The sequence below is a fragment of the Crocuta crocuta genome, unplaced genomic scaffold (genome assembly GCF_008692635.1).
Source record: "Crocuta crocuta isolate KB4526 unplaced genomic scaffold, BGI_CrCroc_1.0 scaffold25, whole genome shotgun sequence".
NCBI classification, from domain to species: Eukaryota; Metazoa; Chordata; class Mammalia; order Carnivora; family Hyaenidae; genus Crocuta; species Crocuta crocuta.
In genome coordinates this window covers 20,859,694-20,876,777 of record NW_027532015.1, presented here as the reverse complement: position 1 = coordinate 20,876,777, position 17,084 = coordinate 20,859,694, and the positions used below count along the sequence as shown (strand labels likewise).

General features: G+C 40.1%; 1 protein-coding gene across 5 annotated transcripts in view; it reads right to left on the bottom strand.

The window, feature by feature from the left end:
- The window catches only part of ARHGAP18 (Rho GTPase activating protein 18), a 195,174-nt gene that overhangs the window by 1,892 nt on the left and 176,198 nt on the right, over positions 1-17,084 (bottom strand). For all 5 annotated transcript variants that reach the window (XM_077776179.1, XM_077776175.1, XM_077776177.1 and 2 more), the window contains exons 13-14: positions 4,554-4,678; positions 791-852 (exon numbers count right to left, since the gene is read on the bottom strand). In XM_077776179.1, the coding sequence (XP_077632305.1) occupies positions 791-852; positions 4,554-4,678 (187 nt within the window). The remainder of the gene's footprint in view (positions 1-790; positions 853-4,553; positions 4,679-17,084) is intronic.

The window sequence follows — 17,084 nt, the reverse complement described above, 5'->3', positions numbered from 1 at the left end:
AGGCTTCTGATAGAGTTGATTTATTTAAATTTTAAGAGTGAGCCTTCATACTCCCATGTTAAGTTTTCAATATTTACCAACATTTTTATGTCCCAGAAAAAAATTCCACAAAACCTAAAATAGGTTCAATTATTAGTTTGAATTAAACACCATTTCATTCAGTATTTGTTAACAATTTCACCTGTACCATTTTCAAAGGCTGTTTTACATCTTAATAGAGATGAGTGCAACCACTGATAACTGAAAAGGAGCATATAATATATGAAGCATGGTCAAAATTAATCCACTTATTCTATTTTGATTTCCTAAGTTGCCAACACGCTTGTATTCATATGTGTGTATAGCTGCGTATGTGCACTTGTGCCTGTATTATTTAGTAGGCAATCAACAATGGCAAAAATAACTTCTGCTTTCACTAAAAATATCCGGTACTGAGCCACAATAAAAATGTAATCCTGGCTTTCAACAAGCACAGCTACTTCCTTTATTAAGATGTGATGTAAGCGTATAAAAAAGAAAGAAGTTCTGAAAAACTTCATTACCATTCTAGAAGTTGCTACTATTTTAAGGGGACTTGTCCTTGCTGAGGTTCAACATTTGTACAGAGTAGCTCAAATAGAGCCTGTAGAGAAAAGTCAGACCACCGAGCAAATCCACAATATTCATCAACTATCTACAGTGCACTATATTTAACTTCCAATTTCTTTCTTTTCTCCCAAAGATATAAATAATAAGCACTGGCAATGTCAAATCAGCATATGCAATACAAAGACAAACAAAATGTGCTTACCAATATTTCCTCCGATTTCATACAAAAAAACTTCCCCTTTCTTAAGAGTCTGGGCAATCCCACTATTAGGGGCAAAACAAACTGGTTAGTTGTATCATCAAACGGCTAGCAAGTAAATCATTTTAATGTGCTTGGGGAATTCTAGCTTGTGTGGAAAATTCATAACTTAGACACACTGTAATTATCTAACATTTGTATTTTCCCATCTGTTAAGTGTGCCAAATAGGTAATAAAAATGTCACACCTGTAAATTAAAATAAAGAAATGGACTCATACATCTGAAGGCAAAATAATAAATCAGCATCTAAATTTGTAAAATTAAAAAGAAAGGGAACATAACACTTTAGCCGCCAATACAATTATTAACATGACCAATTACTTTGCATGAGGGCCAAAAAGGTTCTCATCAAACCATAAAAAGAAACATTTCCACCTTAGCTTTCACACTGCATGGATTTAACCGGTGCTTGTCATGTGTTTGTTGTGCTGACAACTCTAACACAATACAGGATGAATGTAAAGAATAGGACAGGGTTCAGAGCCCTCTCTGTGCTCACCATCTAAATACAGGATTTACATAAACTCCAGGTAGAAGCAAATATTCATTATGAAGGCTTCACAAGTAGGAGACGCATTTACAGAGTCATGCTCTTCAAAGAATAAACTCTTCCAGAACGTCAGCTTCAAATAATAAAACTTGGTAAGATTCAGTAATTTTCAAAACTCTGTATATGAGTTACTGAAGAAGCCTGCTGAAAAGTCAGACCTAGAGCTCTAGGAACTCTGATTCTGTACATCTAGAACATATCCACGAATCTGCTTTTCAAATGCTCTCCAGTGGACTATGGCTCGTGGGAAGGTTTGTGAACCGTTCCTGTAAGGCCCCGAAGACACACTCCCTGCAATTGCAGGGAAAAGCAGATCTGACTTTTATTCAAACCATTATGAAAACTATGGTCCAGCAGAAGCTTTCCTAACCCCCCATCCAATGACTCATCTTGGTTACCCAATTCTAACTACTCTGCTGTCTGTGACATGCTGGATACTCAAAGCTTTACACGCTCTCACACTTAAGATCCTAATCAAGAGAAAACTCACTTTTTCCCCAAACCGGTATATGCTTGTTTTTAAAAGTAAATAATAATTATTTATAATATGGGATGTAACCCAATATACTTGGAGTATACTAAGAGAGTCATTATTTCTATGAAAACCAAGCTGAATGTTTTGGGAGATTTGATAAGAAAACAAAAAAACCTAGTCAGATATTGCTCTCAGATTATTTTTCCAGTATAGCTGTGTTCTTGTTCCGCTTTAAAGAAGCCTCAACTAGATTTCCTGGTAAATACAAGCTTTTGCATAATGCTAATCAACAAAGTCATAATTAAAGAAAAGGCAACAGCCTTTATCAAGACTGGTGAGTAACTGTGAAATTTATTGTATATTCACTTTAATTTCATTCATGTGTTGTCTTTGGTGGAGAAAGTAGGGGAGGTTAAGGATGGGGAAGGCAGGGTTTCCCAACTGCCCCTAACTGGTGGAATCCAGGCGGTTGAAGAGGGGAATGTGGTAGAAGAGAAAATATATCCAAACACTTATTGAGAATTTCACTTATATGATCCAAACAGCGCTGTGTGCTTCACGGCCATTTTCCTAGTTCATTATCACAAGACTATAATGCAGGTCCTATCAGGGTCTACTCTTACAAATGAAAAATTTGCAACTTGAAGAGATTATAAATCTAGCTTAAAATGAAACAGGAAAAGTTGGCATTCAGATCCAGATCATCTTGCTTCAGTATCCCCAAGCATAAAGAAAGGAACTGAGGAATGGCTGGGGGTAGGGGGTAGGGGGTAGGCAACGGATAGAGAAGTTTACCGGAGTTTTCTCTGGGTGGAGAAGGATAGTGAGAAGGGGGGAGGTAGAAAAATGGACCCCACTCCAGGGGGGGCAGCAAATTCTTATTTAATAAGAGCATCCCAAGCAGACAATCCAAATAGGCAGAAAACAACTGTCACAAATCTGGTGCTTTCTATAACAGTATGCCTACTACCATCATGCTATACTTTAAATATTAAAGTCACAGTCCAATATACTGTGCAACTTCATAGTCACGTCTTGCATCATCTGCAAGCACAGCAACAAAAGTACAGACGAAATGGAACACCTGGGTCCCAAAAGTAAATGCTGCATAAATGAAGTCTATCGAGCCTGAAAGAGCTGCTTGTGTCTGAAGTGCAGCCAGATCTTCAGGTACCTGGGAGAGAGCGGGCAGTCATCCCTGGTGAGCAGAGAGGAAGGGGATTGATTTCATGAGGCAGAGACACCCTTTAGGGAGCAAAGACATCTGAGAAATTCCAACGGCTCCGTGGGCTTAATCCTCTAAAATCCCATCTACTCCCAGACTCTGCACCAATGCCCCCAGATCCATGATGGTTTCTATGGTTTCTAGATCCTGGCGTGTATGGAGAGTGTTTCAAGGGAAACCTTTGGAGATGGGAAACATATATTTCGAATTCAGCACCACCACCTATGAAATGTGTGACCCTGCAAAGGCTCAGTTTTCTTATCAGTGAAACAGAAGTATTATTAACACTTACTTCACAGTACCATTGAGAGGGAGTTAGTGCTGGCTTACCGAAAGCCCAGATATTACCAATAAGCCTCTCTTCCAGTTCATCACCATCTGTTACTGCACAGGCTCAACTCTTTTCCCAACTTATAAGCCCTGAGGGAAGATACTTTCAAATATATCTTTATGCCCCTTCCAACATCTAGCAGAGAGCCCTCAACAGAGCCCAGGCATATTGAATACTTGTGGTATTGCATCAACATAGAAGAGGTTTTGGCAGAAAACTTCACCGATGCCTTTGAACATTAGAACGAAGAAATGAAATTCTATGGAAGACTAAAACAGAAAATTCATTAGCTGAGATGCCAGTATCCTGGATTTCCCTGAATTGTTAAAAAAAATTTAAATTAGTTAATTTTCAGTGAGTGGGAATGGGGGGGAAATCATTAAAATAATGTTAGCTAAAAATAAGAATTAGAAGGATAAAAATGGAGAGCCCAATACACTTGTTAAGAATCAAAAATTTAAGAAAAGGTATTGTAAAATGCTTCAGAGAGTATATGTTCTAATATCAGCAGAGCGAGCCCAATAGCTGTCAAAGGACTCCTCCTACCCCATCAGCCCCAGAACAAAGGAGGCTGGGATGTCCCTAACGGGGTCAGTGTGCTCTGTGTCCTGGAGATTCCAGAGTTCAAGGGCCTGGCTGTCCACTCTCAATTCTTTATACATTTTTTTCCCCTTTAATTTAAGCATTTCCTTTTATTTGTTATAGTTCATAGAAAAAGTTATGATTTTTTATTTGTTTTAATCCCACTTTATCCTACTTAGTGATATTCCTAACAGCCTACACACAGTAATTAACCCCCCAGTCAACATATTCTGGAAAGAATATTGAGTGGTCTCATGTGCCAAGGCCATCGCAGCCACGGGAGTGCGCCGACATCCTACCCGAGACAGCTCCGCTTGTGCATAAACCACCTCAAATGAACTCAAGTCATTCCAACAGTCTCGTTGTTACCAAGTCTGTTCTTTTCTGCCGGGAAGACAAGATGTTGAAGCACTTCACATCACCCATAAGGTTTTGTTTTGTTTTTTTTTTTAAATGGGGTGGGTAGGGGGAGAGAGAGAGAAAAAGCAAGCGAGCGAGCAAGAGCAGTACCGTGGAATGATTAAAACAAAACAGGCCTCTACCTTTCTTGGCTGAGAAACCTGGCAAGGACATCACTGGCTTTTAGTTCTTCAGTTAGCTGTATTGCCATGGAAACTTTCGAAAGATGGGGAGCTTGCACTCGAATCACTCCCTGAGGAACGTCAGCCTGCAAAGCAATAATGACACTGGAACAAAGCTGGCGGCAGCTGGAACACGGAACTCTGTACAATGGATTATATGGTAAGTGTGCTTAACTACTACGCATTTTACTTCACTACATAAAAACCTTAACTACTGTATAATGTAATTTGCTAAATTACATCAAACCTCAAATATCCTCTTAATGGTGATAGGGGAACTTTATAATGCCTATGCAGTAATGCTTAATTATTTTTAAAGATGTAAAGAATGACAGCAATAACCATTACTGCCATATTAAGTGCTGATTTCTGAGTATTATCTACGAGAGAGTGCTTCTTCATGCAGCAATTTATGAAACTGAATCAGAAAGAAGTTACTTTGTGTGCTATTGCAATGTATGCATTTAAAAAATCTTCCTGTGCCCTGACAAAATGTCACAGAAATGTTTGTTCCTAGGAGTATTTTTTAAAAAGGACACACACTTTCCTATACATTTGTATTGTGTCTCCTCCTCACTTGGCTAATAAGCTTACACCATGACCACACACTCTGAATTGAAGATGAACAATTCTTTTAAGTTTATTTTTAAAAAATTTTTAATGTTTACTTATTTTTGAGACCGAGACAGAGAGAGAGAGAGAGAGCGCGCGCACACGTGAGCAGGGGACGGTCAGAGAGAGACAGAGAGAGAGAGAGAGAGAGAGAGAGCGCGCACGCGTGAGCAGGGGACGGTCAGAGAGAGACAGAGACACAGAATCCAAAGCAGGCTCCAGGCTGAGCTGTCAACACAGAGACCAAGGCGGGGCTCAAACCCACAAATCGCGAGATCATGACCTGAGTCAAAGTAAGACGCTTAACCAACTGAGCCACCCAGGTGCCCCTGAAGATGACCAATTCTAAATCCGTTGCCTATAGGTGTTGAGAAGTGTATATTTAGTGACATAATGAAAGATTTTGAGGACTGTAATATCAAAATATCAGCTATGACATTTGACATATTAGGTTTAATTAATTTCTAATGGTTCCACTACAATAAATAGTAATTTATTATTTATAACTGTATGCCATGAACAGACCTGAGAACAAACGGCATGAATAAATTATGTTTAAAGATAATGCTCTAAATACTATAAAACTTTGTTTCATTAAAATTTACTGGGGCACCTGAGTGGCTCAGTCAGTTGAGCATCTGACTTTGGCTCAGGGAATGATCTTGTGGTTTGTGAGTTCAAGCCCCACATTGGGCTCTCTGCTGTCAGTGCAGAGCCTGCTTTGGATCCTCTGTCCCCCTCTCTCTGCCCGTCCCCTGCTTGCGCTCTTTCAAAAATAAAAATAAACATTTAAAAAAACACTAACATTTACTAAGTATTGACTGAGCACCAGGCACCATGCTAGGTCGACTTACTTAGTAGATAAATAAGACACAAGTCTTGTAGCACACAGTATTTTCTGTACCCACAAAATCATTTTGTTAATGTACATGGTCTTGAATTGCTTCCCCCCACCTCAACATAAAGCATGGAAATACCACACATGGAATTCATGTGACTTCTTTTAAAGTTCAGCAAAAACAACATGGCTATAGAATCAGGCTACAACAAAATGTAGGAGTCCCCCCAAAAACTTACACTTCCTTCTCAGCAACAAGTGAGATATAGTGTCAGAATAACAAAGAAAAGAAGCAATGTTTATGAGATGGAAGAAGGAGCGTGAGATTATGTAAGACCATGGCTTTGCTCCCCAAAGGGCTGCAAACACCTGTTGCAGCTGCGAGACACAACACAGGGCCTCATGCCAACCTACTGCCCTCACCTGACCACTCAGTGGGGGATCACGGGAGCACTCCCTCCCACAGAAGACAGTCAGTGCATCCCAGGGCCGCCCACTCACCATCCTGCTGGAAGAGGGACTGCGTTCTTAACGTCCTTTAATCGGTCTCACTGTGGGTAATGTGATCAACCCCATCCCTAAAGGGTGATCCAATCCCAGCCCATGCCCAGACCTCTCGACGTCTGTTTCTCTCCCATCCAGCCTGGCCCCTTGGCTTAGTTTGTTGACTTCCAGTTTCTGGGGCACATTTCTGGCCTGGTAACTTAGTCCAGTTCCTGACCTCCACCTCACCCCTAGGATGCAAATCTAAGTTACCTTTTTCCTTGATTTTGTGACAATTTACTGTCACTTGTAACATTTGGAAAATGAGCTGCTTCTTGCAATGGATGGGGCATTTAATGGGCTAGTGTGCTTTTTTTTTCCCCCCTTTCAAAGCAGATATTAAATGATGTATCTTCTAACTCAGGGATTATGCTACGGGCACTTTTCCCTTGTGTTTCATCTCTAGCCTATATCCCACTCTAGTCATTCTACCTGCTGGCTAGGCCTCACCTGTTTCCTCATAGGAGGCAGAAAATAAGAAGCTGGCAGACAACATGAATGTTGGAGTGAAACTGTAATAGCGACAGGTGAAGCACAGACTCTGTCCATAAAACCCTAATCCACCTTGTCCACCCAAATGAGAAACAAATTTTGGTATTTTGGATTAGATCATCATCATCATCATCATATTGTGAAGAGCCCTGAGTGATACTTTATGCTGATTTAGCAAAGTTAGGGAATCTGCTTGAGTCATAATGCCAGATAACCTTACATACAGGTTTTCTTTGGCAAAAATAACAGTGACAAAAACTTCCCATAATTACATCTTATCCAACCCTAACGTATCAAAAAGGCATGCAAATCTGTGCTGACATTTAAAGTGAAGTAAGATGATAATAATTAAGCTTTTTTATAAAGTCCACAATAAGTGAGTTATAAAAGCAAAATGATGCAGAAAAACAATACATTGCCATTGAGAGTTCAGAGATATAACAACCTCCCTCCACTGCCTGCTTTCCCTCCCACTATTCCTGTGGTACATTCCATTGTTTGGATTAAAAAGGCAATCAAATTTGCTACAAAGGCCCAGGCTTTCCTGTCTTTTATGCATGTTTTACTCCTCTTCTGCAATATCTCCTGCTACCAATTTCTCAAGGCCCGACTCAAATACACCAAACTCCATAGAAACAGCCTTGATCTACAGGGTCAAAAAGAATCTCTTCCTTCCACTGAATTTTTTTTATGATGGGATTCTAATATATGTCACCTGTGTTCTAGTTATGTGCCACATATCAGAGTCACATCTGTAAAACTGTACCCAAGTATCAAATGTTTATGACTAAATGAATCACTGAAAAAGAGTTCTAAGAATGCTATGGTAATGTTATAGCATTTTTCTAGAATAAAATAATGTATACAAATGTGCATCGCCTTAATAGAAAAAAAAAACAGGAACGTTTTCTAAAAACACAAGTTGCCTCGATGTACCACATGGTATTTCCGCTAGTGAGAAGAGACAGGTAGGGAAAGAGAGAAGGGAAGGAATTAAAAGTGTTATAAGAAATAGTTCAGTCACTTACTCCCGTAGGGAGTCACCAACATTTGCATGCACTTGCTTGAGGACACAGGACTTTTCCCAGAAGACACCTCATGAACAACTGAAGGCCTCTAATATGGTGGCCACGGCCTCCATTTTCTACAGGAGTTCAGAGACCATGCTTTAGACAGTACAGTCATGGTTCCTTATAAATCACAGCACTGGGGTCAGTGTGGTATCGGGGGTCATAGCCAAGAGCAGCACATCTGACACAGGAATCCAGAGTCTCTCCCACAGGGTTAGGAAGGAGGAGGGTCAGAGACTAGATTCTCAGGCACTTGTGAACTCACATACATGTGAAATGTTAGGTAATTTCCATATTATGGCTTTGCCAGCAGATGCAAGCATACATACGGACTCCTTATCACCGTGAAACTAAACTTTCTCACACCCTCCCCTGAGTGAGGAGAGGGTGAAACTAGGCCAGTTCTGGATCAGCTTTAACGCTTCCCAAACTAGTAGCTATACTATTTTGACTCATTTCACATAGAAATGGAGTATCAGCGGGTATGCTGTTTCAAAGGGACACATGCACCCCAATGTTTACAGCAGCACTACTAATANTTTGCAACTACATGGATGGAACTAGAAGGTATTATGCTAGGTGAAATTAGAGAAAGGCAAATATCATGACTTCACTCCTATGAGGACTTTAAGACAGAGAACAGATGAACGTAAGAGAAGGGAAGCAAGAATAATATAAAAACAGGCTGGGGGACAAAACATAAGAGACTCTTAACTAGGGAGAACAGAGGGTTACTGGAGGGGCTATGGGAAGGGGAATGAGCTAAATGGGGAAGGGGCATTAAGTAATCTATTCCTGAAATCACTGTTGTACTATATGCTAACTAACTTGGATGTAAATTAAAATAAACTAATTTAAAAAATAATTTTAAAAAGAAGGAACTGGAGTATCAGAGCCTGGGAAAACCTTTCCATTAGGCCAACGATGGCATATAGCACCTTCCTAGCTTGACTGGCCACACTCCCTAACAACCACAGAAACTTCTAGCAGGAAGGTGTGTGCGCATCTCTGTGGATGTATGTGTGTCTGCATGAGCATGCAGGACAGAAACAATTCTTAAGTGTTCATTTCTATAGTAATACATCTCATTGAAATTCTCACCATATACAGATTAAGAGTCTGACTCACTTTGAATCTGCCATGCCCTTCACCATTGGAGAAGAAACGTGTTTAATTGGTAGATACCATGGTTAAACACGAAGAGTTTAGAAGTTGTTTCTGGAAACTTTTTTCTGGATATCTTGACAAGGGTGGCCAAGTGATATTTACTAAAGACAATAAACAATAAATGATGCCAAAGTTCCAGTTTAAATGGTGTATGACAATTACTATAAAGCTCCAGAATCATGCTGTATCAAATAGTCAAGCCATTAGTATACTAATTACATTGAGCTGCCAAGCTTTGAATAGACACAAAATGCCTGATCATTAGAGAAAACAGTCTGTTCTTAACATGAGCCATACTAACTGAATCTGTGAATAGTATCATCTTTGTAACTTTCCTGGTTTCACATTTTTTGGTCTTAACAGCTGTGACTCTCATTTTTTTTTTATCCATTTATTTTTGGTGTGCTGGTGAGCTGAAGTTATGTGATGTACAGCAAGACCAAGGAAGAGCAGTATTTTACTAACACACTGTTAAAATTTTCTCACAAAGAATTTTACAACTTACAAAACACTAATTTCTTATGCATACAAAAACTATTATAATGGAAAAAGTTATCTCATATGTGGTCCTCATGTGTTTTGTGTATTGAACTAAAGTATATTTTTAAAAACATGATTTTATTATTTGGTGAAATGAAAAAACGATTTTAGTGTTTCTTCATAACATGTAGATGAATACTGCATGGCTCATAGTTTTATACTCTAGATTAGAAATTCAATGTCAGATCTTTAAAATGGATAGAATTTCTTTTTTTTTCATTAAAACTAAGGGAAATGTAAAGCTGACATTTTAATGCTACAGAAAAGCCTTTTATCTTCAAAAGGGCAAACTGGAAATATAGCTTTCTTAAGAAAAAGGCCAGATAGAACACATATTTTAGAAAATTAGACAAAGACATTTTAGCAAGGTATCTTAAGCTAAAATGGCATATTCATCACCTTATTCTAACTGGAGGTAGAAATATGGAAGCCATTCTCTGCTATCTTGAACTGCCTCAGTCCTGCTTATAATTGAGCTTCCATTATCCAAATGCTTAAACTTTTATCCAACTTACAGATTCAGAGAGAATTGTGAAGAAGGATCTGAAATGACTTCTGTAATAATAAGCATTTAATTTACAACAAAATTAAGTTCTAATATTATTATCTTCTAATATGGTATTTTTATGCCTTATAAAATCATAGAACGTCTTAAAAAGAAACATGATTTTTGTGCTTCATATTGTGATTTTTCATGTGGGTCCCCAAGCAGATCCAGACACTGTTTCTACACCTGAAGCAAATGCTTAAAACAAGACCTGCAGTGATGCTCTGGGTCAAAGCTGTTAAATGAAACCAGAGATGGAAAAATAAACAGAGCTGTGACCAAAGACAGGCAGCCCTCACTACAAACAGCCCAGCATCTACATCAGAGTGATGCCAACTCCAGGATTCTTCTGGAAAGAATGGCAGAAAGTGGCAGCAACAGATTTCTTTTCCGTGTCTGAAGCCCTAAACATAAAACATTAAAAGGCTAACAGATCATCTTGGACTTTTGGCAAGTCCTGTGACCTAAGACTTGAGTCCCTCAACTGTAACTTAGGGGTGTGACACCAGATCATCCCTTCAGTTAACACTGAAGTCAACCACAGAAGAACCATTCCCTCTAACAGGAAAGGGTGGCGTGAGCAAGCTTGGCTTATTTTGTGGAATCTCTTTCTCATAAAGACACGGTTTCCCTTTACTTTGAAAGGTGGGCTTGAAGGACAGTAGAAAAATCATACAAATCTAAGTCCACGATGGATGTGAAACCTGCACGATTCAGCAATTCATAACAAGATGCTCACCAAAGCAAGCTGTCCTAGACCCTTATCAGGCAGAGATGCAATCTGAGGTCATAATGAGTGAACTGATAGAATATCTGTGATACTCTTATAAAATACTAAAAGGAAAAGTGTGGGAGACAGGATGGAACAAGATTAGAAAAATAGGTTTGATCACTGGTGATGGGTTTATGAGGGTTCATATATTATTCTGTTTTCATGTATAGGTAAGAAAAAAATCCATAATATGATTAAATCTACATTTACACACACATAAATACCAAATGGGGAAAAAAAAAATCACACTTACAGTTTTTGTACAATACACATGCCACGGTCCTGCTCTTGGAGATGTTGACTCAGTAGCTCCAGGGAGTGACCCAGTCAGGTTTTGTAAAAAATAAAGCTACAAATGTTCTTACTGCATACTTTGGATGAGATACTATTAATATGATCTTACCCTTCATTTTATAGAATAAATTAAGACCCAGCAATAAAATGATTTGTCATTAAGTGTCTCACTGATGGTAGAGCTAGAGCTATATTCTCAAGACACATGAGTTCTAGAATGTGACGTGGTGTGTGTATGCATGTGTGCACTCATTTGTGTGTATGTGTGAGACATCAATCGCAACTGCAAGTTGAATGCTATCAGGAAATGATTATTTTTAATGGCCTACAAAGTCAGAACTGACTTTTCAAATGCAAAACACACTGTACTTCTATCCAATGTTAACCTTACTCAGCCTCTATAGCACATGGTACCACTAACCAAGCCCTTTTACCTACTTTACTCTTCCTCCCGGGGCTTCTAAGATGCTATTGTCTTCAAGTTTCTCTGACGTCCTATGATTTCTTGGTCTCTTTTACCAGCTCCTCTTCCATGGCCCACCACTAAAATATTGGAGTCTTTGGCTTTAATGACAATCTCTATGCTAATCCCAAAAGCACACCCCCAGCTCTGGCTGCCCTCTGAGCTCCAGGCGCATGTAGCCAGAGTACTTTCACACCGGCAAGTCAATTACTAGCGTCAAAAACTGACTACCTCATCAAAAGTGTGTTCCTTTTGCATAATACTTTAACTCAATGATAAAATTACCCAAGGTAAAATCACCAAGTCTTTCTAGATTCGTCCTCATGCTTCACTCTTCATACCCAATTAGTTTCCACATCTTGTGGGTCCTTCTGACTCACATCTAACACTTCCTTCCAATCCCACTGCTGGGTGTTGGCGTGGCCCAGGGCTATGTTAAAAGCTATATATTAAACATATGTTAACAATGGCAGTATAGGGGTGCCTGGCTGGCTCAGTCAGTTAAGCATCTGACTCTTGATCTCAGTTCAGGTCATTGTTTCACGGTTCATGAGATCGAGGCCCGAACTGGGCTCTGCCCTGACAGCACAAAGCCTGCTTGGGATTATCTCTTTCTCCTTCCCTCTCTCTGTCCCTCCCCTACATGTGCTCCCTCTCTCTCAAAATAAATAAATAAACTTAAAAAAAAATAATGGTACTATTACACATTAGCTCAAGACTAGTGTATATATCCTTCTCAGAGTTTTTCTGTAATATATAAAGAAACAGAGAATAATAGTCAAGGCACCCAGATTTAAGGATGTATAGATTTGGCTTCAAATTCCAGCCCTACCACTTCCTTTCTAGATAAGCTTCAGTAAGTTAGATAAGACTGCCGATCGTCACTTTTTTTTTTAATATACATATTTTTTAATTTCTAGGAGAGAGAGAGAGAGACAGCGTGAGCAGGGGAGGGTCAGAGAGAGAGGGAGATACAGACTCTGAAATAGGCTCTAGGCTCTGAGCTGGCAGTCAGCACAGAGCCCGATGCGGGGCTCGAACCCACGAATCGCGAGATCATTACCTAAGCGAAAGTCGGTTGCTCAACCGACTAAGCCACCCAGGCGCCCCTGATCGTCACTTTCTACATCTATAAAAAATGAGATAATACCACCTTACACTTCAGTGAAACTGCATCATGCCTGATCTCTGGCAAGCGTGCAACATTACGATACTACCCCTTACAACTATGGTAATACTCATGAATTTGTAACTTTTCTTCAACACATTATGAGTATGAATATCTTCTAACATCATACATAAACACTTGTATTTCCATGCTATTTCATTACACAGATATGCCACGACAGATGTAACCAATCACCTGTATCCTTGTGGTATTTTTAATTCTTGTCAGTATAAAGAATATGGCACTGAACTTAAGCAGAACTATTTACATGTTCCCTTTAAAGGGATTTCTGAGTACAATCAAGAACATGGTTTTCAGGCCTCTGCCACATGCTAACCGCTCTCCCAAGGAATTCTACCAATTTAGATACTCCCATCAGCAATGAGATTAGTTGGCATCTCCTACCTAACCTCCTATTTTTCACTGCTCCAATCTTTCCTTCACCTGACATCACAGCAACTATTTTATTTTTACCTTAAAGAGAGAGAAAGAACATAAGCAGGGAAGAAGGGCAGAAGGAGAGAAGGGGAGGGAGGGAAGGAAGAGAAAGAATCCTAAGCAGCTCCACACTCAGCACACAGCCTGATACGGGGCTCAATCCCAGGACTCTAGGATCATGACCTGAGCTAAAATCAAGAGTCGGAGGCTCAACTGACTGAGCCACCCAGGTGGCCTTACAGCAATTATTTTAAAATTTAAACACAATCATGTAACTCCGGTGGTCACAGCTTCCCTCGGAATAGAAGCAGGCTCCCCCCTAGTGACCGATCTTGGCCTTCCTTATGCCCCCGCTGCCCCTGCGCCTCACTGGCCAGTAAGTCCCAATCTCCCCACCAAATACCCTCAAACATCCCCTCCTTCCTCATCTAATACAAACCTTACACTCAACACACCCAGACTGAAAACTGTGATCTCCCCCATCACGGGGGCAATTCCAGCCTTCCAATTTCTCGAGCCAAAACCTTGGAGTCATCTTTTACTTCCTTGTCTTACAACTCAGATCATTTCAACTTGAAGAAATTCCAATAGATCTAACTTCAAAAAACACAGAATCTGACCACTTTGCCTCCGAGACTAATATCCTGGTCTCTCAGTTAGATTAAGATGTGATCCTCTCCCTATCTCTGCTGGCTCTCCTACAGTCTATTCTCAACCCAACAGTCCAAGAGAACATTTATTTTTTAGTTATTATTTTTAAAATAAACTTTTTTTTTTAATTTGAAAAAGAGAGAGGGAGAGTGCATAAGCAGGTGTGAGACAGAGGGAGGGAGAGAGGGAGAGGGAGAGAGAGAGAGAGAGAGAGAGAGAGAGAGAGAGAGAGAGAATCTCAAGCAGGTTCCACACTCAACGCACAGCCTGACCTGGGGCTCAATCCTAGGACCACAGGATCATGACCTGAGCCAAAATCAAAAGTTGGACACTCAACTGACTGAGACACCCATGTGTCTCCCACCCCCACCCCCCATCAAGGGAACATTTTAAAACACAGATTATCAAGCCTTTGCTCAAACCCTGCAATGACCCCATTACATGAAGGATAAATTCAAATTCCTAAAGATGGCCTGCAAGACCCTATCTAATCTGGTCCTCTGGTCCCTGTGACATCATCTGACACTGCTGTCACCTTTGCCAGCTCCACCCAGTCACAAGCACTCCTTGCTGATCCTCAAATACCCCAGGCAGGTTTCTGCCCTAAGGTTTCCAAAAGATCATTCCTTCTGTGCTTCCTGAGATATACACCCAACTCGGCTGCCTGCCCCTCCTCCACCTCTTCACTCAAAGGAATAACACCCAGACTACCCAACTTAATATTGCAAGGGGCTCCCTCTCTCAATTCTCTTTTTCTGTGATGTTTTCATTATTTTTAGAGCACTTTACCACATACTAACATGCCAGGGAATTTATTTATTTATTTTTTTAATTTCTGAGAGAGAGAGACAGCGTGAGCAGGGAAGAGTAGGAGAGAGAGGGAGACACAGAATCTGAAACAGGCTCCAGGCTCTGAGCTAGTTGTTAGCACAGAGCCCGATGCAGGGCTCGAACCCATGAACCACGAGATCATGACCTGAGCCGAAGTCAGACGCTTAACTGACTGAGCCACCCAGGCGCCCTGGGAATTTACTTGTTATATTAATTTGTAGATACAGAATTTAAGCCGTACAAGGACAGCATTTTCTGTTTTGTCCATTAAATATATTTCAAATGCCTAGAACAATGCCTGGCACATAAAAGCCAGGCATTAGATAGTTGCTTAGCAAATGAATAAAACATCCTGGGCAGTTTTGCACTCCGTAGTTTCATGCTACACATGAGAATGATCTGGGTGGGGGGCGTGGCGGGGGAGAGTCAGGAAGCACAAACTAAAAAGACAGAATGGGGGCGGGCAGCTAATCACAAAGTAGATGGCCCTCATCCTACCCAATAACTTCACTGCTGTTGTTCTGTCATTGTTTTTGATTATTCTCCCTAATGAAATGACAGCAACTCGAAGAAAATTCTGGCAATTGGCAGAAAATTTTCAACCAAAATGACAGGTCCCATGAGCCTCGACTGTGGGTTATGGTTGCCCGTGGATTAGCACTCTGCCAGGAAGCTTCCTCTGTGAGTGAGACTTCTCTATTCAATCTGCTGCCTAAAGAACACCAACGTGTTCTTCACATCTCAACTCTACTTCCCAGTATGGCTCCTCTGATGGCCACTTCCTGTTTTATGACCCAGGGTACCCTGATCAGGCTTCCATCACACACCTCTGGCACCTGTGAACTCAACCCTTCTGTATCACTCTCTCTGCTGCCTGTGGGTGAGCACTGGACTCATCTTCCTTTGAATACCTAGCAGGGAGTGGCTTGGTACCAAGGAGGCATTTTATTAGAAGAACCAATGAATTTCTCAGAAAACAAAAACTCAGAGAGTCTGAGTAACAGCTAATACATGATAAAACAAAGATTTAAAGCCTAAGCCTAAAAATGATAATATGGCTTCTAACGAGTACAGAGATAACTCTCAAACCAACTCTCATCTAATTAACTCGAAGTACAAACTAAAGAAATCCCAGTTAACACAAATTCTTTGTGAATAACAAAATCACATAAACATTTTATCTCCAAAACACAACTTTTAAATTTTTGTCTAAAGATTTAGTTTTTTAAGAAAATTTATTTATTTTTGGGAAAGTGCAAGCAGGGAAGGGGGACGGAGGATCTGAAGCGGGCCGTGCACTGACAGTCTGACAGCCGTGTGCCCAGTGTGGGGCTTGAATTCACAAACTGCATGCTCATGACCTGAGCTGAAGTTGGATGCTCAGCTGACTGAGCCACCCAGGTGCCCCTAAAGATTTCTTATTTAAAAGGCACAGCATAAAAACTTTCTCAGATATATAACGTACCTCAGAGAATCACGTTATAACTACTTCACAAAAAAGACAGGGCTATAAAGCCACCTGAATTCATGAATAAAGAGAGCTATAAAACAAGATGATATTCACATATCTGTAATGCTTGTAGAGGAAATGTTCTCAATTAAACAAAAATGATATGTCAGGGGTGCCTGGGTGCTCCGTTGGTTAAGTGTCCGCCTTAACGGACGTGTCATGATCTCCCAATTCATGGGTTTGAGCCCCGCATCGGTCTCTGTGGAGACTGCTTCGGATTCTGTGTCTCCCTCTCTCCCTGCCTTCCCCAACTTGCACTCTGTCTCTCTCTTTCATAAATAAAGAAACATTAAAAAAAATTTTTTAATTATGCAAAAACCCTTTCTAGTCTATAATATCAAGCCCTTTCTCAAAAAAAATTGAACAGTTTATAATTTCCCTTAATTAAATTTTATGTTCTTAAAGATACTTAAAAAATGACCAAAATGTTTAAAGCCAAAAAGTGTTATTTCATAGTGGTGAGCACTATAAATAAGTATAGAGTGTATATACATACATATGTACATATATATATACCTTTTTACAGTTACTAGATCCCGAAATAGGCCAAAGCCCA